General features: G+C 46.7%; 1 protein-coding gene across 2 annotated transcripts in view; it reads right to left on the bottom strand.

Moving 5' to 3' along the window:
• The window catches only part of ADPRM (ADP-ribose/CDP-alcohol diphosphatase, manganese dependent), a 273,505-nt gene that overhangs the window by 37,401 nt on the left and 212,902 nt on the right, over positions 1-23,202 (bottom strand). For both annotated transcript variants that reach the window (XM_085616748.1, XM_085616747.1), the window contains exon 4: positions 11,399-11,515. In XM_085616748.1, the coding sequence (XP_085472874.1) occupies positions 11,399-11,515 (117 nt within the window). The remainder of the gene's footprint in view (positions 1-11,398; positions 11,516-23,202) is intronic.

Raw genomic sequence — 23,202 nt, 5'->3', positions numbered from 1 at the left:
TCAGCAGTGGCGTGTCAGCAGAGGCAGGTCAGCAGTGGTGTTTCAGCAGCAGCATCAGCAGCGATGTGTCAGCAGTGATGTGTCAGCAGCGAAGTGTCAGCAGCGATGTGTCAGCAGTGGTGTGTCAGCAGCAGGTGTGTCTGCAGCGGCATGTCGGCAGTGGCATGTCAGCATTGGCGTGTCAGCAGCGGCGTGTCAGCAGTGGTGTGTCAACAGTGGTGTGTCAGCAGCGGCGTGTCAGCAGCGACGCATCAGCAGTGGTGTGTCAGCTGTGGCGTCAGCAGCGCTGTGTCATCAGCGATATGTCAGCAGCGATGTGTCAGCAGTGATGTGTCAGTAGTGGTGTGTCAGCAGTGGTGTGTCAGCAGGGGTGTGTCAGCAGGGGTGTGTCAGCAGTGGTGTGTCAGCAGCGTCATGTCAGCAGCGTTGTATCAGCAGTGGTGTGTCAGCAGTGGTGTGTCAGCAGTGGTGTGTCAGCAGTGATGTGTCAGCAGTGATGTGTCAGTAGTGGTGTGTCAGCAGCAGCGTCAGCAGAGATGTGTCAGCAGTGGTGTGTCAGCAGCAATGTGTCAGCAGCGGTGTCAGCAGCGGTGCGTCAGTATCTGTGTGTCAGCAGTGATGTGTCAGCAGTTGTGTGTCAGCAGTTGTGTGCCAGCAGTGGCGTGTCAGCAGTGGCATGTCAGCAGCGGCGTGTCAGCAGTGATGTATCAGCTGTGGTGTGTCAGCTGCGACGTCAGCAGCGATGTGTCAGCAGTGGTGTGTTAGCAGTGATGTTTCAGCAGTGGTGTCAGCAGCGGCGTGTCAGCAGCGGCGTGTCAGCAGCGGCGTCAGCAGCGGTGTCTCTGCAGTGATGTGTCAGCAGTTGTGAGTCAGCAGTGGTGTGTCAGCAGTGGTGTCAGCAGCGGCGTGTCAGCAGTGGTGTGTCAGCAGCAGCGATGTGTCAGCAGCAATGTGTCAGCCGTAATGTGTCAGCAGTGGTGTGTCAGCAGTGGTGTGTCAGCAGTGCTGTGTCAGCAGTGGTGTCAGCAGTGGCGTGTCAGCAGAGGCATATCAGCAGTGGTGTTTCAGCAGCGGCATCAGCAGCGATGTGTCAGCAGCGATGTGTCAGCAGCGAAGTGTCAGCAGCGATGTGTCAGCAGCAGTGGTGTGTCAGCAGCAGTGGTGTCTGCAGCGGCATGTCGGCAGTGGTGTGTCAGCAGCGGCGTGTCAGCAGCAGCGTAGCAGCAGCGGCGTGTCAGCAGCAGCGTGTCAGCAGTGGCATGTCAGTAGTGGCGTGTCAACAGTGGTGTGTCAGCAGCGGCGTGTCAGCAGCGATGTATCAGCAGTGGTGTGTCAGCTGTGGCATCAGCAGCGCTGTGTCAGCAGCGATGTGTGGTGTGTCAGCAGCGGTATGTCAGCAGTGGTGTGTCAGCAGCGGCGTGTCAGAAATGATGTATCAGCAGTGGTGTGTCAGCTGTGGCGTCAGCAGCGCTGTGTCAGCAGCGCTGTGTCAGCAGCGATGTGTCAGCAGCGATGTGTCAGCAGTGATGTGTCAGCAGTGGTGTGTCAGCAGCGGTATGTCAACAGTGGTGTGTCAGCAGTGGTGTCAGCAGTAGCGTGTCATTAATGGTGTATCAGCAATGGTGTGTCAGCAGCGGTGTGTCAACAGCAGTGTGTCAGCAGCAGTGTGTCAGCAGCAGTGTGTCAGCAGCAGTGTGTCAGCAGTGGTGTGTCAGCAGTGGTGTGTCAGCAGCAGCATGTCAGCAGCAGCATGTCAGCAGTGGTGTGTCAGCAGTGGTGTGTCAGCAGCAGCATGTCAGCAGCAGCATGTCAGCAGTGGTGTGTCAGCAGTGGTATGTCAGCAGCGGCGTGTCAGCAGCGGCATGTGCACATTCATGCATTCTTTAGATAAAGAAAACATCAACCGCACCTCAAGCGTATAGTGACAAAGTAGCATAAAATGAAGAAAAAGCATCCCACACGCAAGATATAGCAACAAGTAGCATAGAATAAATAAAATGCATCCCAATCCCACACGCAAGAGACCGTACCTTAATGGCATGACCGATATCACCAAAAAAAGCCATAAATAAATCAGAAACGCATAATCCACTAAAGCTTACCTTTTATTCTGAGCCAACGGCATGTGCACATTCACACATTGTTTAGATTTTTAAAAAAGCGTATAGTAACAAAGTAGTGTAACAAAATAGCGTAGAATGCATTCCAGACGCAAACGCAAAAAAAAGTGCAGCAAGTCAATATTAAACCCACCGTCTCACGCCGCCAGTGAAAGATCCAATCCTGCTGGGCATGGCCTAAAAAGGACAGGGTGGCAACCAGGAGGGGCTAAAAACCCTCCGGCACAATCTACAAAGTCTGTTCTGAATAATATGTGACGACAAACGACGCATACCAATCAAATTTGCAGGCGGAGCTGAGACACGACTTCTGGAACCGTATTGATTCCAAGAAGCCCTCGCATGGCGAGGGCAACGCATGCACTGATCATCACAAACATTAGAATAAGGAAAAGGAAACAGAAGGCAAACGTGACCCTTATATATATATATATATATATATAGTGATCAAAAATACAAATTTATTACAATAAGGTTTTTTTTTTTTTAAAAAGAAAAGAGACAGTGGAGCTCTATACAATGCGTTGGTAGAATTAATTAATGTTTACAGATCAGAAGCAGTGGCAGACAAAAATACGTCACAACAACAAGGAACAACATAAAAACAAATAATGTGTCCTCAATTAATTCGTAGGCCACAAATACGTCAACGGCGTTTCAACCGCTTTGTCAATATACGGTCATCATCAGGACAAAGACAAATTGACAGAGCATCCAAATTCTAATTCGAGCAAACACTCCAGCGTTGTTTCATGAAACATTTAATAAACAACGTCCAAAATATATATGGGCACCAATAGAAATAAATGGTGTCTTGACATGGTGTAATTAATCCATGTGGAGAAGATTCCTAAGACGTGCTACGTCTATGGTACAACAATTCACAAATCACTTAATCCAATCGGTACTTAAATTGCCGATCGATCGATGCTGCCCGTTAGGTGCAAGCACTGCCTCCTTGCTCAGCCAAATTACCATTTCCATATTAAGCAGTACCTACTACCTCACTGTTGTTGCACGCACCTGTTTTCCCACTTATGCACTATTTTACTAAGATGGTTCTCTTGCCACAAGCGCTCTGGTGCAGGGTGCCCAGCTAGCATGCAGGTTATGAATGCTTTCTATTACATAAATATTGAGGAATGTATTTAACGAATAAGTAAACCGTTTCCTGCCAATTCTAGCACAGAAAGGAATCAGATTTGTGTTCTCCAAGGGCACTGTGGGAGGGGATTTGTTGCCAAAGTGCTCACTGACTTGAAAACGTGCCAGTACAAACATGTGCACGCACCAACATGCCTGAGTGTCGCTCGCCTCCATATTATATGTCTGGAACAGTAAACAATTGTGATGTCAACGTACCTTTCCCTAAGTTTGGGAGATTCATTGCAGAGATTCTTAAACAGCATACAAATTTGGACTTTGCCTAGCTATGAAAAGTGGGAGGTCGGAAAACGTGATAACCACACCCAACCCTCACATACAACCCATTGAACACGAAATACGTCTATGTGCACCAGAGCTCTAATAGGCATACATATTGTCTGCAACTTGGTCACTTCTACTTAAGTGTTTAACTAGGTCACTCACAGATAGAGGAGTGTAGTGTTTGAGAGTTAAGAGACATTCTTGAGCGAATCCTGCAACTGGCTGTGCTTTATTGCCATAAAATTTGCAATGCAATAGGTCTCGCATTTGCGAGAGTTTAGGCTAATGGAATTGTAAACGACAATGTCTTTTATTTATCTGTTTTGATAATTAACACATAAATAAAAGGCATTCTCATTTACAATGCCAATAGCTTAAACTCTTGTAAATGCAAGACCTATTTCATTTCAAAGAAGCGGCAGCCATTGTCCCGGGCTGCTAGGAAAGTGAAAGCGAGCATGGCGTGCTGAATGTTGCAGGAAAGCATGTCATATCAGCAGTAGGAGAAACTCATTAAAGAAAATAGTGTTTTCAGACTAAATAAGACATGCTGTGTAACAAGAGAAGTAAAAGGACCAGTCCTCATGGGAGGTTACAAATGAAGAGAAGGCGGTACTAAGGGGAAACTAACAAGCCTATTAACAAATCAAAAGCCGGCATTTACGAAGGACAATGACACAAGCCAATGAAAAATATGAGCGGAGAGTGGGCGAAGGTTCAACTCCATACTCAATGACAGCATGCCTCGCAGAGCAGCGCATGTGCTGCCCAGGCTCGACCTAAAAAGAACCACTGTGAAAAAAAATATTTGCCTAGGATCACACAATTTAGTCAAATGTGGAAGCTAGGAAAATGTCCAAGATTTCTCATTTCACTTTGTGCCGTTCAGCCACTGGGTGGATATCCATTTCCCTCTCCTGTTTTACATGAAAGGTTAATGTTCTTTTATTTAATTTTTTTCAAGCACATTAGGTCACAGCGTGGATGGCAGGCAGCAGACATATTAAAGATCAACTTGTTTTTACTCTAGGGCCCAGGGGGCCCTCGAACTCAACCAAGCATCTGGCTCAAGCTTTTAGAGGCTCGCCCACATCTGATGCTTGGATCCTAAAGGGTCCAGCAACAACACCCCAAATATACACCCCGCTCCACAGACTATTGGGCCCGCCCTGCTCGTATTTCCCACAGACAAAACCACAAACGTGTTGTCTCCCCGTAAGCAAGAGCAGATGAGACTGGCTTCAGCTCTGTGGCGCCTCAAGTGGACGAAATGGCGGTCAACACTTTCTTCTCCAGTAAAAGGCACTGTGTGACCCTGGCAGACTCGAGGACAACTGGTGTGTATACCCTTTGATGGAAAGGCCCTTTAGCCAGCGCTGTCGCTGCACTAGACCAGACACCCGACCCGAATACTCAGCATTTACTACTGGAAACTCACGGGTCTCCCAGAGACTGCACCCCCATTCCAGTCTGCACCCAATGCATAAGCAGAAAAGCTGCGTTTCAATTAGGGTTTCGCGCCGAGGCACCACTGGCTTTGAGATGGCGGCTACAATGAACTCTGCCATTACTGCAGAAATCTTCAGAGTTGTAAAAAAATTGTTCCCTATCTATTCTTGTTAAAACATCCAAAACGGATTACAGATTCAAAGACAACAAACAGCAACAGTGTGACATAAATGTCTCAAAAAAAGAAAAAAGTAACCCAATATAAATAGTGGGTAGGGTCGCTGTCCCTAACCCCGTGGCTGACACAGACGGTCTGAAGCTTGATTATAGTTTTGTGCGTAGTTTTGTGGCGTGTGGTGGCCCTGGAAGCCACACACTGTAGTGAAAGACAAAATATCTGTAAGTGACAGGGGGCATGTCTCCTGTCTCTAGGGGCGGAGTCTAGTGTGAGTCAGTACCTGGTCTCCTTGAGGAGTTTATACTCACAAAGCTAACGTCATGAGACAATCAACACCTTTAGGGGTACCAGCGCATGGTGCAAATGATCCCTTAATAGCCTTCTTGAATGCTTAAAACCTATGATGCATAAGGATGCTTTCACCACCTTTTGAATTGCCCAAATTTTTTAATGGTCCCTTGATTATCGGTGAGCCACCCACCGGTTAGCCAACTCTATACTCTTGCAAGGAACACAGTCCCTTATCAAATTGGTGCCAACCAAGAACTAGTTTCTTTTATTCTTCTCAACCTGTGGGAGGAAAACTAATATCAACGGTCGAACTACCGACCCTCAGCGCTCCGATTAATGACCCCGGTGTGCCTATCTGCAAAGCTTCACCATGCACTGCTTGGGCCATGAGGGTGGGCGTCAAGGTAAATGGGTCTGTGTCACAGTGTAGCATTCAAAAGACTATGAGACCCCTGTCCCTTGCTGTGTGTACCACCAACTTAAACAATCTTCCTCCTCACTTGGCTTCATGCACGCACTAGGGTGCACCTACTCGAGCCCCTTATTGCCCTTTCGCTGATAATCATCTGCGTGGTCGAAAGTAAAGCAAGCCACGGAGGAACTGGCAAGGGGGGGTAGGTATAACAGGACGATGTCTTACAAGAACCCATCCCTGCGTATAACATCGCAACCCCAAAATGCGGGTAAGTCTTTCAAATTCACGGACTGCGTGCAGACCTAGACATAACAGGAGTTTTCAAAATCGCACTACTATAGGCACTGGCACATTGTTTGCAACAGACATACACCTATGGATGGTTATCGTCACCCATCTCCAACTTACCCATTTTCCGACTTTGAGGATGAACGGTGGCGTGGCCCGGCAGGGATCCAACACTGCACAAGGCCTAGGACGCACACTTGCAAGTGGCCTGCTCCACGGAGCACACCCCTCTTCATGGATGCTGTGGACGCCGCCATACGCCCGATAACAGACATCTTGCCGGCAGCACAAGTGGTGAGTGTCCGGTACAGTGCAGCACAAAGCAGAGGTGATTAACTTCACCACAACAAATATTGGCTTCTGGTCCTGTTACACACTTATGACAATGAGCAGCCCTATTCACCAGTTACTAGGGGATACCTGCAATGTGCAAATTCTCCCAGGCTCACCGGGGAAACACCGACACTGCTCATTCACCGGACAGCGAGGGACCAGTATATAGACCAACCGCATATATTGGAGCACTCTACAAAGGCAATGGTTGCTGGTAGGCAGCACTGCTGCTCATTCCCCGCGAGCAGAAGCACCTTCCGTTGCCATCGCAAGGACACCGCACTGCACCCCCTACCGGGCCCGTGGACAACCTGGTCGCAGGCCCTTATGCCCTGGCGGCGGCACCAGGAGAGTAAATCAACCGCCAACGGGCCCTGAGATCGCCCTGCAAAACACTGATGCTGCCTGCAGGCACGCAAGCGTGACTATGCACCTATTGCCGAGGCGCAAGGCTGCCCTCCCAAAACCATGCGATGACCAAAGGGGCTGATTTGGGGAGAAGGTCAGGGCACCAGTCTGGGGTTCTCGCGGGTGGACGGCGTCTCCCTACTTCTCTCCCAGGGTGGACGCCTTTCACCCTTCCAAGAAGTTGGGCCCCACCAAAAAAGATGCTGAGTTCGTCCCAGTGCAGCCTCCCAAACACCGGGACATATTCAGCAGCGCCCGCACGTTGTTGTCTGCCCTCGATCACAACAACACGCAGGCGGAGACGGTGCTTTCCTATTTCCGACTCCTGCTGGCCCTCCAAGGCGGAGTCTCCGGGGTCATCAGGCCTCCCCCCATTGTAGTCTCCCGGCTGGCAGCAGCCAGGAGCCCCACACCCGATGCAAATGCAGCAGAGGGGAAACAAAGGCTCGCACCGTGCCAGCACTTCACACATACCCAAGAGAGGCAGCCCTTCACTTTGTTCAGGATGTATAGGGGACATGCATGTCTGTAAGGACGTCAGATGTGTTGATCCTTCCCAGCATTTGAACAACCAAATTGCATCCATATACACGTAATACCCCTGAGGAGGTGCCGTAACAACCCAAATATCACTATTTCTTCTAAAGCACTATGGCCATAGGAAGCCCAACGCTGACAAAGGGCAACATTGTTCCATGTGCAGCGCACAAAAGTGTAAATCTTCTGCCCGAATCTGGAGGGTCTGCAAGTATACCGGAAATGTGCTCAAATGTACTCATGATACACCTGCCAAACATATATGCGAGGACTCAAGATCGATATCACTTCCCGTGATGCCGGCTCCTGTGATGTCACGTGCAGTGATGTCACGCACTGAGATGCCACTTGCATACCGATCAACCAGGTGAGTCCTCCCACTTCTTTCCCCAGGACTTGTGCCCTGGAGAAGGTGTCAGAGGGCGAGTGCTGCCGCGAGTAAGAAGACTCAGGTGTTTCGGGTCACCGGAAACAATCAAACCAATGGGGGGGGCTGGGTGGGGAAGACCGTGGCATAAGCTCATTTGATGCACTAAGAATGGAGACATCCTGCGAAGCAACACCCAGCATGTGGTTTGAGCACGGACTGCAGCTTCCGTTCCGCCAACAGTTCATGCAGGAACTACAATTTATGTCTATTTACATTATTTTTCTATATTCTGCAGGGTTTCCAGCGATGATCTGTGGAGAGTTTATGTGTGCTGTGCACCCACAATAAACTAACTCAGCACAGACCCAGACAGGGCGGGCAGGGAGCCTGGGCTGAGCGCAAGGTGGGGGGGCGGAGACTGTGGCGGAAGCAAAAGGAAAAGCTGATAGGCATGAGCGAGGGCAAAGAATAACCTAAGAAAACAATTTAGCGCGTCAGTATTGGTTATTGCTATTCTCACCCGGAAGCTCACCAAGTCCATCCTCTGGCCAGAAACTATAAAATAAAGGGGCGTAGACTGCACGTTTTACCGCCCTTACCATACTCGTGTGTGCAATTTGTGGGTCCGCGGTTTTGCCTAAGCCAGTAAACAAACAAGACAGACACAAGAGCGCCCTATAACAGACTTAAAGACCTAAAATGCAAACATGTACATCGGCACTGGGGTCTGGAGCACCTAGTCACGCATCGATCTCGAAATCTTAAGTTATGCAAACATCTCTCTAGAGCACGTCGAGAAGGGAGGTGCTATATATATATATACAGAAAGGTGAAAGCATGAGCCCTAGTGCCACCTTCTGCATCACCTCGTTATAAGTCATTAAAACAACTCTTCACAATGGCCCCTCTATATTATTTATAAAACAAATCCTACTCAAGAAATGTCAGCCTTACATCAAAACAGCTGCTCCTGGAATATCCAATTTATCCACGGTAGGCTGAGGGGCGCTCGCGGATTTCCATGTTGTAGCAGTTCAAACTTCCCTAAATTAAGGATAAACTAGAACAGGCCTCGAGTCTGATGAAAGGGAGTGTTTAATAAAAACAAGAAAACAGCAACGAGAGCAGCATCAGAGCGTGACGAGCTCTGAAGTATGGCCAGACTGCCCTTTCCCCTTTTCGTCTGGCGAAGAACTTTCTTATCTTTAGGGGGTGCATCTGTTTCTAATTAGCAGGGCCGCGCTAAGGCCATACTAATTAGAAACAGATGCCCCCCCCTAAAGATAAGAAAGTGCTTCACGACAGCCGTGAAGCAGACGATCCTGTCTGGATCGGCCGGACGAAAAGGGGAAATGGCGGGAACAAAAAAACCTCATTTCCAATGGCAGGCCACCGTTTAGCATAAACGGTGATGCCAGCCAATGAAAAAGAAGGGTGGGGCTTCAAGTCGCCTTCTGAAGTCTCCTTGCTCACAAGAGGTCTCGCAGAGCGAGCAGCTCGTTGCGCTGCAATGCTACGTGAGACCTAAAAATGGGCAACTGTTGAAAAGACTAAAGTGAGCAAAAGAGAAGTGAAAAAGCGGGGCCAACAAGCGAGCATGAGCAAAAAGGAGAGAAATGAGAACGGCAGGAGTGCTAAAGAATGAGAGGAAGTGAAAAACTGACAAAAACAGGTCACGAGTGCAGAAATTGAAATGAGGAAGAGTGTGAGAAAGGTGCTATAGAGCTAAAAGCGTGCACAACTCAGCAAAGAGATAGAGTGGAAAGAACAGCAAACGTTAAAAAGAGGAACACATAGAGAGACAGAAGGCGGTAAGGCCAGAGGCCGCAAGCTACACCAGAAGCAGTGACAGTGAGGTAGACTGCAGTTGTGAGCCCCAGTCGACCACAGCTAAGCGGGGTCAAAAAGGCCAGGCCTGGTAGGAGGACTGGGGACTTCCTTCAACAGGTAAGTCGCAGGCATGGCAGGTGGCAGAGCCCTGCAGCACCTCCAACACACTGTTACTTTCTGTTTCACTATTACTGCCCCTAGTTCCTGATCAGTACATTGGGTAAACCATTGTGTTAAGATTACTACTGTTCACAGTAGCACATACAGGAGCTGCATGGGGCCCAGGTCACACAGGAGGGCTGCATGGGGGAGAAGGGCACACAGAGGGCCAGAAAGGCCGGATGGAACCAGAGGCTGCAGAAGAAAGGCAGACAACCCGGAGTATGGTTTCTTATTTGAAAGGGACCTTGATAAGATAACGCACCCGCAGAGCCTTACTAGACCACATTTCTTGTAAAACGTGAAAATATTTTTAATCTGTCGATCAGAAACCATAACGAATTAGCTGGAAGATGAGGCATAATCATGTGAAGTATCAGTATGTTAGCCTTACAACAGGTAAAGCAATGTACCAACATTCTACATGTCTCTTCTCTGCCCATATCACTCCGCCTTTGACTTCCCTTTATTTATATCAAATAATACTGACCTTTTCAAGGGCAGATACCCTGCCCTTCCCATTTTCACTCTCCTCTGTCCACAAGCCTCCTCCACGTCTTCTTCTACTTGATTTTCTCTAAATTCTTCCTCCTCCCCCTCCTTTTATTATGTTATTCAGAGCTTAATTTGAGCCGGTGATTAATTAATTGTCAGCACCGGTGCTTATAATAGTGTGCCACATGGTGGCGGTCTCTGCCTAATTTAGGTATGAGCACAACAAAAGCTGTTTATTCATTCAATATACATTAACAATGACTAATACCTGCCACACCAGCCATTCTTAATGCTTTGGGGGCCTTGAATAGCATGAATTGACACACTTGTAAGAGTGTGATGGTTAGTCTTGTGTTGGTACTGTCACTGGCAGTGACAATGGATGGTGTAAACTGCAGTGTCTTTTTTACAAATTCAGCACTGCTTTAATTACTCCTCCTACCTAACCTTTTTCTTTCCTTGGTCCCTTTTTGTGACTCTTCCATTAGTTGGTTCCTCCAGTCTTCTCTTCCAATTGGTCTCTGCCTCTCTTATCCCTGGGCTGACACAGAGAACTGACTAGGATGCTGTTTTTATTAACTGTGTCCCCAGACATTGTTTTCATTATAAAATGTATTTTTCTAACTAATCCCCACCAATTTAAGGACTAGTATGATCTTTTGGATAAGCTATTTTCCATATACTGGATGCAAGATTCAATTCAGATTCGGGTATCGACTTCCTGGATTCAGGTTTCTATAAAATAAAGATTATCTATCATGGAGATTTTTCATTTTGGGATTGTTAGTAGTTTATTCCCCGGATCCCTTGACTGCCAGAAAAACACTACACAGAATCTGGATAATTAGTTCTGTGGGATTAAAAAATAAATAAAGGCAGAGGAACACCGGTTCAAATGAACAGAAACTCTGGTGGGAGGTGCAACGATCAAAGCAGAATTGACAAATTATTTTTGAGGCAGTTTCCCTAGAATGCTGGGAAAGTGGACAGAAGGTTGTAAGAAAAGCAAGGATAGTATGCACATATCTAATACCAAACATACGTTTGCATAAATAAATATATCATACACTAAGACATTCAAGGTAGTAACAACCCACCAAAAATCACAACTCTTTCATGGTTTTCATCTGAAAACGTAAGAACTCCATCCAACCATTCCAGCTGTTCCTTGCTGAATCCTCCATTATACTGTACAAATTGGTTTTCTAAAAGTCCTAGAACAAAGAAAAAAAGTAGGTAGCATTAAAATAGGAAACAATGTGAATTATAATTTACAGGTGCAATGGGCAGCAATTAGAAACCCAATTTTAATTCAATTTATAAAGCGCTTGCTACCCCTGACGAGGCGTCAAAGCGCATTTCGGCGAGTAGCACACTACTCCGGAACCTAAAAAGGATTGGTGGTGAATTAGTACAAGGAAATATGAAATTAATTTGAGCGGTGGACATGTGATTCTGTTAGTTGGATTGAGAAAGGATAGTGAAGTGATAGAAGACGTAAGGGTTTGCATTTATTTAGAGCTTGCTACCCCTGAGGAGGCGTCCAAGCACAATATGGCGAGTAGCACGTTACTCAGGAGCCCAAACAGGTTTAGTGGTGAATTAGTATAGGGAAATATGAAAATTAAATTGAGCGGTGGGCATCTGGCGCTTTAGATGGATTAAAAAAGGATAGCGGAGGGATAGAAGAGGGAAGGGTCTAAACAGTGTTTATTTGGCGATCATAGCAGTAGGAGGAGGTTTGGGATGGGTAACGAGGAGGTGGAGGGGGGAAGAGTTGGGGGAAGGGTGCAGAAAGGCTTGTTTGGGAGAGCTGAAAAGTAAAAGAGGTTTGAGATGATGCAAGGAGAGGTAGAGGAGGGAAGAGTCTAGAAAGGGTTATTTTGGGATCATAGTAGTAGAATGTGGTTTGGGATGAGTTAGAGAGTGGAGGTAGAGGATATATTGAAATAGGTATAGGGTGAGATATAGGGTAGAGCATTGGAGATGCTGAATTAGGAGTAAAGTACTAAATATAAAGATACATAAGTACATGTAAGGTATAAATGTATATCTAGATGTATGTTGTATTTAATAAACTCAGATTTTCAAGTGTTTATGTACTTTAAGCTAATTTATTTGTTTTTATAATTTATATATTTTTTTAATTCATTAGTAGAACAAATGTAGATAAATAGTTATGATAAAAATTTACTTATTTATTCTAAGGTCTATATACATGTTAAACATACAATCATATAACCATAAGTAATATGTACATTTGTTAAGCAGAACTAATGAATATATATTTATAAACATAATTATTAAACACATTCAAACAAAGGATTACACATATCTAGGTACATAATCCAAATAAATACTTATATACACAGATATGCTGTATATTTATGTTTGAGTATGGTGGTTATGTGGGGAAGAGCCAACTCCTGAGTAGTCTTCTAAAGATAAGGTAGTTATACGTGGATCTTATGTTTGGGGGTGAAGAGTTCCATAGTTAGGCTGCTTGAACAGAGAAGGATGTGCCACCTATGCTTTTTATCCTTGTATGGTGGGATTTTGAGGCTAGGTGCCAATCTAGAGCGGAGGTACCTTTGCTAAATGTAGCTAGTGATTTTATTCCAGATGAAGAGTGGCGCTGTTCTATGTATAGCTTTGTAGGTGATACAAAGCAGCTTGAATGTGGCTCTTATGGCAACCGGTAAGCAATGCAGGTCCTTCAAGGCAGGGGAGATGTGGGCTTGTGGCTTTATATGTTAGAGTAGTCTGGCAGCAGCATTCCGAAACCACTGTAGTCTTTTCATAGTTGTTAACATGATCTGTTGTACAGGCTATTGGCGTAATCAAGTTTACACAGAATAAGAGAAACAGTAGCCTGGACCTTGTGTGGAAATCCCAGGTGGGGGAAGATGCATAGCAAGGTTTTTATAGTATGCTATATATCCAAAGATCCAAACAAATTATATATATTCATGGGGTACAAAACTGTAAACTGGTCAAGACTGTGTAGATTTTTCAAAGCAATAATTGCCTTCAAGAGCTTTATGCTGTCAAGACTTCCCAGAAGCTACATGAACGAATATATAAAAACAGATTTTAATTCGTGATTTACAGTACAGAAACACAAGCGGCTTACCCGTTTAATCAACAGAAACTACAACTAAAATACTGTCAAGGAACTGAGGAGGACTTTCTATATTCTATAAGCTATTTTACATAAAATAACGGCCTGAACAGAGAAGTTGGCTTCATGGTCACTACATTCAACCTTGAAAGTGCCTAAATCATGACAGCAATGACAGGATATAATCATGGTAAATGGGTGACTTATACAACTATCCCAATACCACCTGTAGCACACCACCTCAAATGATGCTTAAAACACAACACCAGTGCAGATTTCCAAATACATTAGAAGGTGATGATTTATAGGTTGAGTTCTCTATATCAGCTGCAAACCAGTGTTTTCTCCAGAGACACACTTGGATATTACTTTAAGGCCACAGGATGTTTTAATTCTCCTTTAATGTCATGGATCTGATAGAAATAGTTCTTAACCTGAATGGGGCTTTTAAGTACAACTTTGGTGAAGTCTGTTTGTGAATGCAAAAACATTGAGGGATGATTTTATTTTAGGTTTTCTGTATATTGTTTTATAGGGGAACTGATCATTTGTATGCCGCGTCTCATGAAAGATTCAACCAGGGGCGGCCGGGTGCGCGGCAGGTGGTTGGGGGGCTTGAGACTGCATTTAAAAAATAATAACACTTATCTTGCCACCGCCGGGTTCTACGTCTTCTCTACTGCTCACCTGTGTCCAACTCCAGATCGGAAAAGGAAGCAGGCAGCCAGGCTCCCACCCCTAAGCAAATCACAATGCAGCATTGGGATTGGTCCTGGCACGGCGCTCAGCCGAGGAGTGTAGGGGTGGGCATGTTCTCCATGAAGTAGAACATGGAAGGGCGCATGACTGTTTTGGGCAGCCCGAGAGAGCCGACCAAACAGACATTGCGCACCACAGGAGTGTTCTACCACTACTCCCCTGCTCTGTAGCCCCACCTCGCCTGCCCGCCCGCTGACGTACGCTGTACAGCAGAAGTACAAAATAAAATGATAATAACATTCAGTTATTATCATTTTATTTTTTCCTTTCTTTTGCTGGCAGTGCTCCTCCACCTTAGCAGTGGAGCTGCCACTGGATTAAACTTATAAAGCTGTTAGGGTGTACTGAATTTAGACCAGAGAGCAATTTTGGAATGGGAGTCAGGAACTAATAAATACGTTTTGTGTCTCCACATTCTGTTGGGTCAAATGCCTACTGTTTTCTGTGCATAATAAAAACATTTTCAAATTCGAAAGCGTATGTGTTGTAGCAAACATGAGGCAAGATTAAACAACTCTGACAAAAGCAGTGTCTTCAATACATAAGGGCATGGCCTCATTAACATTTAGGGGATGTATGTCTGAGATTTCTTAACAAACGGCGCAGTACTCAACTTAAAAGGTCAAGTGGTGGACTGGGTCATGGTTTGGGGTGTGCGGGAAAATAGGAATACGTTTGGTGTTTGCCACATTAAGGAAGATTCTTGGAAGCGTTAATATATAGATAGTTTGAGCTATTGGCATTGTAAATGACAATGCCTTTTATTTATGTTTTGAGTTTTAAAACATAAATAAAAGGTATTGTCATTTACAATACTAATAGCTTAAACTCTCGCAAATGCAAGACCTATTGCATTGCAATAAAGGGCCTTCTCGACCGCTTGTTACATTGTAAATTTCAGAGTAAGAGACAGGCCTGCGACGTCTTCAAAGTAGTGAAAAATAGTGCAGTGAAGAAGATGTGCAAGTGTTGTAAATTACACAGACGCAAAGTGTCAAGTGAGAGTTACATATGATCCGAGCTATAAACACTAACACAGCGCTCCAACACCTTTTGCTCTGTGATTACACTGTCGCAGCTCAGGAGGAAGTGAGGGGGGTGCTATTTCTTGCCCTCTCAATATGATTTAAGTGTGTAGTGTGGCATTGCGTAATGTCATTGCCGTCTTTGGCCTAATAAAAAACTCTCAAGTTGAGGCTTCACCTCATGGTGCAGGGCGGGCTGTGCTTTATGGCAAGCATTGGGGGAGGGAGGGATGGTCTCAGCTGCAGCTCCGGCCTCGTACAGTGCCCCTGCTATTATTAGTGAGTGAGAGGCGCTGAGGTGGCGGTATTGATGGTGGTAGTATTGGTATTGGTGGTGGTGGTATTGGTGGTACTGACGGTGGTGGTGGGTTTGGTGGTTCTGGTATTGGTGGTGGTATTGGTGGTGTTGGCATTAGTGGTACTGGTGGCATTGGTGGTACTGGTGGTGGTGGTATTGGTGGTACTGGTATTATTGGTGGTATTGGTGATGGCGGTATTGGTGATGGTGGTGCTAGTGGTATTGGTATAGGTACTGGTGGTGGTGGTATTGGTGGTGGTGGTATTGGTATTGGCAGTGGTATTAGTGGTGGTGGTATTGGTGGTGGTGGTATTGGTGGTGGTATTAGTGGTGATGGTATTGGTGGTGGTATTGGTGATGGCCCCCCTCGCCGCCATTGTCAGACAACACGGACTCAGCATCGTATTCTACGCCGACGACACCCTGCTCATCCTTTCCCTCACAAAGAATCCCGAAGACACCAGACTCTGCTTCCAGGAAGGAATGAAGAATGTGGCAGCCTGGATGAAGGACAGCTGTCTGAAGCTCAACTCAGAGAAGACCGAGGTCCTCATCCTCGGACCCTGCTCAACCGCCTGGGACAACACCTGGTGGCCATCTGCCCTCGGGAGCCCACTCACCCTCACTCACCCCCACCGACCACGCCCGGAACCTCTGCATCATCCTCGACTCCTCTCTCTCCATGAACCACCAGATCAACGCCGTCGCCTCCACCAGTTTCAACTGCTTTCTCTTCTCCGTAAGACCTTCAAATGGATCCCCTCCGACTGCAGGAGGACACGCGCACGCACGCACGCACTCATAACCAGCAGTCTGGACTACGACAACGCCCTCTACTCCGAAATCAACAAAACTCTCCTACACAGACTCCAAACCATCCAGAACGCCTCAGCCAGACTCGTCCTCTGAACTCCACGGCGAGAGCACATGACCCAACACCTACGCGGCCTCCACTGACTCCCTGTCAAGAAGAGAGTCACTTTCAAACTCCTCACCCATGCCTACAAAGCCCTCAACAACATCGGACCCAAATACCTCAACGAGAGAGTCTCCTTCCACGCACCCAAGAGAAACCTCCGCTCCGCTGACCTCGCCCTGGCAGAGGTCCCCCACATCCGCAGAAATAAAACCGGAGGAAGAGCTTTCTCATACATCGCAGCCAAAACATGGAACGAGCTCCCGGTGAACATCAGACGCTCCCCGGCACCACACGTTCAGGGAAGTCCTCAAGACCTGGCTCTTCGACTGATCCGGAGCCGTCCCCCCCCCCCCCTCCTTAGCTCCTTGAGACCCTCATGGGTGAGTAGCGCGCTATATAAACCCCTGATTAATTGATTGATGGTATTGGTGGTGGTGGTATTGGTGGTGGGGTATTGGTGGTGGTGGTATTGGTGGGGGTGGTATTGGTGGTGGTATTGGTATTGGTGATGGTATTCGTTGGTGGTATTGGTGGGGGTAAAGGTGGTAGTGGTGGTGGTGGTATTGGTGGTGGTTGTGGTGGTGGTATTGTTGATGGTATTGGTGTTGGTGGAGGTGGTGGTATTGATGGTGTTGGTATTGATGGTGGTATTGGTGGGGCTGGTATTAGTGGTTGTGGTATTGGTGGTGGTGGTTCTGGTACTGGTGGTAGTATTGGTACTGGTTGTGGTGGTATTGGTGGTAGTGGTGGTATTAGTGGTGATGGTTGTATTGGTGGTGGTGGTATTAGTGGTGATGGTTGTATTGGTGGTATTAATGGTGGTGATGGTGGTATTGGTGGTGGTGATGGTATTCGTTGGTGGTATTGGTGGGGGTGGAGGTGTTAGTATTGGTGGTGGTTGTGGTAGTGGTATTGTTGATGGTATTGGTGTTGGTGGAGGTGGTGGTATTGATGTTGGTGGTATTGGTGGTTGTGGTGGTGGTGGTATTGGTACTGGTGGTAGTATTGGTACTGGTTGTGGTGGTATTGGTGGTTGTGATATTGGTGGTGGTGGTATTGGTGGTTGTGGTTTTGGTGGTGGTATTAGTGTTGGTGGTGGTATTGGTGGTGGCAGTGCTATTGGATTGGTGGTGGTGGTATTGGATTGGCAGTGGTGGTATTGGATTGGTGGTGGTATTGGATTGGTGGTGGTGGTATTGGTGGAGATGGTGGTATTGATGGTGGTAGTGGTATTGGTGGTGGTAGTATTATTGGTGGTGGTATTGAGTGGTGATGGTATTGAGTGGTGGTGGTATTGGTGGTGTTGGTGGTATTGGTTGCGGTGGTATTGGTGGTGGTATTGTGTTGGTGATATTGGTGGTGGTGGTGGTGGTACTGGTGGTGGTATTGATGGTGGTATTAGTGATGGTGTGGCGGTATTGTGGTGTGGATATTGGTGGTGTTGGTGGTGGTAGTATTGGTGGTGGTGGTGTTGGTGGTGGTATTGGTGATGGTATTGGTGGTGGTGGTGGTATTGGTGGTGATATTAGTGGTGGTATTGGTGGTGGTGGTATTGGTGGTGGTGGTATTGAGTGGTGGTGGTATTGGTGGTGGTGGTGGTATTGGTGGTGGTATTGGGGTAGTGGTATTGGTACTGGTGGTGATGATATTGGTATTGGTTGTGGTGGTATTGGTGGTTGTATTGTGTTGGTGGTGGTATTAGTGGTGTAGATATAGGTGGTGGTGGTGTTGGTATTGGTGCAGGTGATGTATTGATGGTGGTAGTACTGGTGGTGGTGGTAGTATTGGTGGTGGTGGTATTGGTGGTGGTAGTGGTGGTGGTGGCATTGGTGGTGGTATTGGTGGAGGTGGTATTGGCAGTAGTTTTATTGGTGGTGGTGGTATTGGTGGTGGTGGTATTGGTGGTAGTGGTATTGGTGGTGGTATTGGTGGTGATGTAAGTGGTGGTATTGGTGGTGGTATTGGCGGTAGTGGTGGTGATGGTATTTGTGGTGGTATTAATGGTGGTGGTGGTATTGGTGGTGGTGTGGTTAATAAAACAGGCTTTTGGAAACAACTCATCAGGTGGCTTTAGTACAGATGACATGTAACAGAGATGTGCTGTTGTCAGCTTCAGCCCATTAGCACAGGATTATGTACTACCTGGAATTCACATGACTTAATTCGCGAAACATTTCTGAATCCATTTTACTTGGGGGGTTGAAACAGACACTAGATAATGCCGGTTAAAGTGATTGAAAGCAGGCGCATGTGTTACGGGGGCAGCCGTGCTGCTTAGAAAAACACAAGCGGTTTCAGCTGAAGCAGCACGTCCGGCCTGCAGTAAGAGAAACTCAATGAAGTAAATAGTGCTTACTGACTAAATAACAGGTTCCGTGTAACAACTGAAGTAAAAGGGCCCGTTGCCATGGGAGGGTACAAATGAAGAAAAGGACGTACTAAGGAGGGACTACCAAGCCTATTAATGAATCCAAAGGCAGCATTTACGAAAGACAATGACACAAGCCAATGAAAAATATGGGAGGAATGTGGGTGCGGCTTCTCTTCCATACTCTACTATTTCAAGCCCCCAAAGCTATAAGAATAGCAAGTGCTTAATTTGAGCAAGTGGTTTCTGGTGCTCCGCACTGGCACCTAATTGTGCACACTGGCACTTTGACAGTCTGCCAGATGATGGCTCTGTCTGTGTAATTTAGAGATGAGCGGAACAGCTGTTTATTAATTCAATATACATTAAAAACGATAAACTCCTGACACCCTTGCCATTCTTATAGCTTTGGGGGCTTGAAATAGTCTGAATAGTCACACTTTTTTTTTTTTTTTACAGAGTTTTATATAGCGCGAACTTGACCCGAATCGGGTATCAGAGCGCTTTACATAGCACCATTTGCATTACATGAGGACACATTCACTTTTTTGGGGGGTTAGGCCTGGGGAGATTATGTGATTTGCCCAGAATCGCAGGATGTTCAGCATCATTGCTGAGACTCAACCCAGTTCCCCAGATTGGAGGATGAACGCCATAGCCGTTAGGCCAACTCCTCTCCCATAACACTTGTACAAGTGTTATGATTGGTAGTTGCATAGGTATTGTCATTGGCTGCGCAGGCAAGGCAATGGGTGGGTGGTTAAAGTTGCAGTGGCAGACTGGTGAGGGCCCTTGCAAATGTTTTATTACAAATTAATAACTGCTCAGCACCCACCCCAGGACAGCACATATAAACAGAAAGCACTTTTAATTGTGTTCTAGGGCTGCCTCAGATCCATGACTGATAAATAAAAGGAACAAAGATAGAAAAGTCACATAACAAATGAATACATATTTTTTTATTTCTATTTTGTGTCAAGAGGAGGTCTTTGCAGACTCTTTAAACAACACAGGGCTGGCATTTTTCTTTTGGCAACCCTACTTTATATTCCTTTTCATGAAATGCATTCTCATACTACCCTAGTAAATGTAAAATACAAATGTAAGGAATAGGCAGAGTGGGGGCCCAGGGGGTACTGAAACTAGAAAAAAAACTAAGCCTTGGTAACCAGTTTACAAAAGGTATGTAAATATGCAAATGGTCTTTAAAGACCTGTGAAAAACCGGGGCGTGCCGGAGATAAGACTCCAGACACTGCGGGGGAGGAGGGAGGCTGGAGCCCTTGTAGTCCATTGCACTTCTCTTTCATCCCTAAGGCCATGAATAACTATTTTAATGAATCCTGTGTCCGCAGATTATCATGTACGTTTTCGTACCATACTCTCTATTGTTAATCGTCACAAGTTGCAGCCTCACACTAACCTTATTGGGCGATCGTATTTTTGGTTTCACTAAAACAAATTGAATATGTTACCTTCCGACAGTGTGAATCGTGCACCCAAGTGATGTTTCACTTGCACTTTGTGTGGCAGTGAAACTCATTTTTTCAATTTATGAAAGGCATTTCCTGGAGGAAGTATCTAATTAGTAGCATAATGTGAGATGATTGATAACGTTAAAGCTCTTCGGTATTATAGATATATAATATCGATGGTAATAAGTCATTGCGGGTTATTCATTTTATCACTGAAAGTTAGGAATATACAGGACGCGCAATCAGCTTCTTTGACCCCGCACACCTGTCACCTTCTAAATCTGAAGCACGCTCCTGCTTTGGGGAGAATGAAGACGACAGAAGTAATTTGACCGGGAATGCGCGACCCCCTTTCTATCACTCCACGTCCCCCCTGGGGGTCGCGCCCCACTGATTGAATACCCCTGGTCTAGAGTGTGTGTGTATGTTCTGCCAAGAAAATCCTTCTGGAAGATCCAAACCTGGGTAAAAATGTAGGACCCCGTCTTGGTCACACACTGGACACTCCTCACAGAGATGTCAGTCAGCTGCTGGGCTAAAGCTTCAGCATGTAGGGACCTCTTGAAGTCAGCAAAAGTACCTCCTCTGACATACCCGAAAAAAGATGCTTATATATAAAAAAAACTAAATCATCAAACAAATGCCAATACTGATGTACATTCATCCAACCATTCACATACCGGGATCACACACCTTAATCGATATGATCACTTGAATTTATTCAAAACTCTTTTTGTTTTTAAAAGGGTTTTCTGTAGACATTTTTTTTTACTTATTTTTGGGAAGAAAAAGGGAATTAATTTTTTTAATTACATCAAATCCTAAATATAACAATACACAGGGACATACTAACTACAAAATATACAACATTAAATCTATCACACAGACAATTTTCACATCACATATAATTTCGTTATGCAGATAAATATTTCTGTGCTCAGGTTCTGTAAAATTAAAGATATGGTAGTGCAAAGTGGCCCCTGATAAACACCTTTCAAAGGATGTTTTACTTATTTTTAACAAGGGCAATAGCCAAACAGTGACCCTACTAAGCTCATAAACAACCTTTAGAAAATTCTAACTTAATTACACATGAGCAACTGCGGTATTACATATTCAGAACACCTGTTTAGCTAAAAAAAAAACTGTAGACGCGTTTTGAACCCTGGCAAGCTTCTTTTAGGGTTCTCTTCAGGACGCAGAACCCAAAAGAGCTGGAAATCATCAAAAACACACTCATGGCTAGCAGCCAAAGCAAATGACCACTGCCAGAGAGGCTCCGTGATCGAGGCGGCCTTCCAACCGATCCGATAGGAGATCCGACGGCGCAAGACGCTTGAAAAGTGATGAAAACGGCGTCCAAAACACCAAGGAACTGAATAATCTGCTCTCAAGCACAGAGCGGAGAATAAAGCACAGCCGACGTCGTGAGGGAGAGATGCGGCCTGAAGCACTCAGTAAAGCCAGGACGTTGCGTAACCTGACACCCACGAGCAGCTTGGGCGGAAATGGCCGGCACGACCGGGAACAACTGAGCCGATCGTGATTCATCCTGGAGATGGGTGACCAGCACACTAACTGATACGTGCGGGAAAGCAAAGATCGGCACGGACCACGTGAGGTGAGGAAAAGCGGGTGCTGCGCAGGACTGTGCGGCAGCCCTGTAACGGGACCGCGGACCACCGGTTCTGCTGTGCTGGTGATGAGAGACCGGAGAACTGGCCAGGCAGAGGGTGGCATACTGAACTAAATACACGCCAGTGGGTCGGGGCTACGCTGATACCGAGGATCCCACCACCTACTGAGAGGCCATAAGTGCGGTTCGCCATCGGCCGCCCCCCCCTTCTCCGCTCTGGCCCACCTCCCAACGCTTGTAAACGTGCTCACTCTTGCAGGCAAAGTATAAAGAGCAAACACCCATCGGGACTGGTGGCGGCTGCTGTATCACCCTCTGTGACGGCTCCGGCAGTGGCTAGTGCTGGAACCTCCTAAACAGCACCTTCCATAAACATAATCTCTAACGCTGCATCGGCGTTAGCATGATGCCGGCCCAAGCGTTGATTAATGAAGGACTGAGCCCGTTGGCACGTTCTACACACTGCTGCCACTAACACTTGGAGTGGGCTGGGAAGAGGCCCGAAGTGCCTAGGGGGTCAGCCAGAGGCGCAACTAGAGCCACATTTCGGGGGGGGGGCTGAGCAAAAATTTCGGGGGGGGCTGAGCAAAAATTTCGGGGGGGGCTGAACTTTAAGCAATAGGCAGAGTGGAGCTGCAGGGGCTCTTAGAAGGGGTGAGACCACAGCGAGGCCTCATTAACATGCAAATGGTCTTTTAAAGACCTGTGAAGTGTTCGGGGCGGCTGCTTTTTTGCCGGGGAAGGTGTCTCAGCCCGGGCTGCCACACACGACGGGGGGGGGGGGCTGAAGCCCTGTGAGTCCAATGGGTGTTGCGCGCCTGGGGTCAGCGGCGTGGTGATTCCACTCATTGAGCGGAGAGACCAGCACTACTGCAGATATCTATGCTGAAGTACCACCTCGGGTACATTTTACAAAGACGATTCCTGCCATATTGATCACGTTTCAGACTATGTACAGGCCCAATACCGGTGATCCTCCATTGGTGAGTCCTTGGATTGGTGCAACAAGGGGAGGACAGCAGGAAAACCGAAAGGCCGCGCGTGGCTGACCGTCCCGCGGGCGGGCAGCATTGAATACTGCCTCCCCGTGCAGTTAAGGGGATACACGAAGACCAGGTCAAGATGGGGGGCCGGGGTCAACAAACAGTGCAGCAGCTCAAACTCGATAAGTACACCTACAATAAAGACTCACCGGACCAGTCTGGGTCTCAAGCAGGGCAGGGAGAAAGCCTTACAATGGATAAACCTTCAGAGGTCACCTTGCAAGATATCATGATCACTTTAACCAAGCTTCAGACTAC

The sequence above is a fragment of the Triturus cristatus genome, chromosome 7, assembly GCF_964204655.1.
Source record: "Triturus cristatus chromosome 7, aTriCri1.1, whole genome shotgun sequence".
Taxonomy (NCBI): Eukaryota; Metazoa; Chordata; class Amphibia; order Caudata; family Salamandridae; genus Triturus; species Triturus cristatus.
Note: the sequence above shows the minus strand (reverse complement) of the source record. Positions and strands in the feature narration are given on the sequence as shown.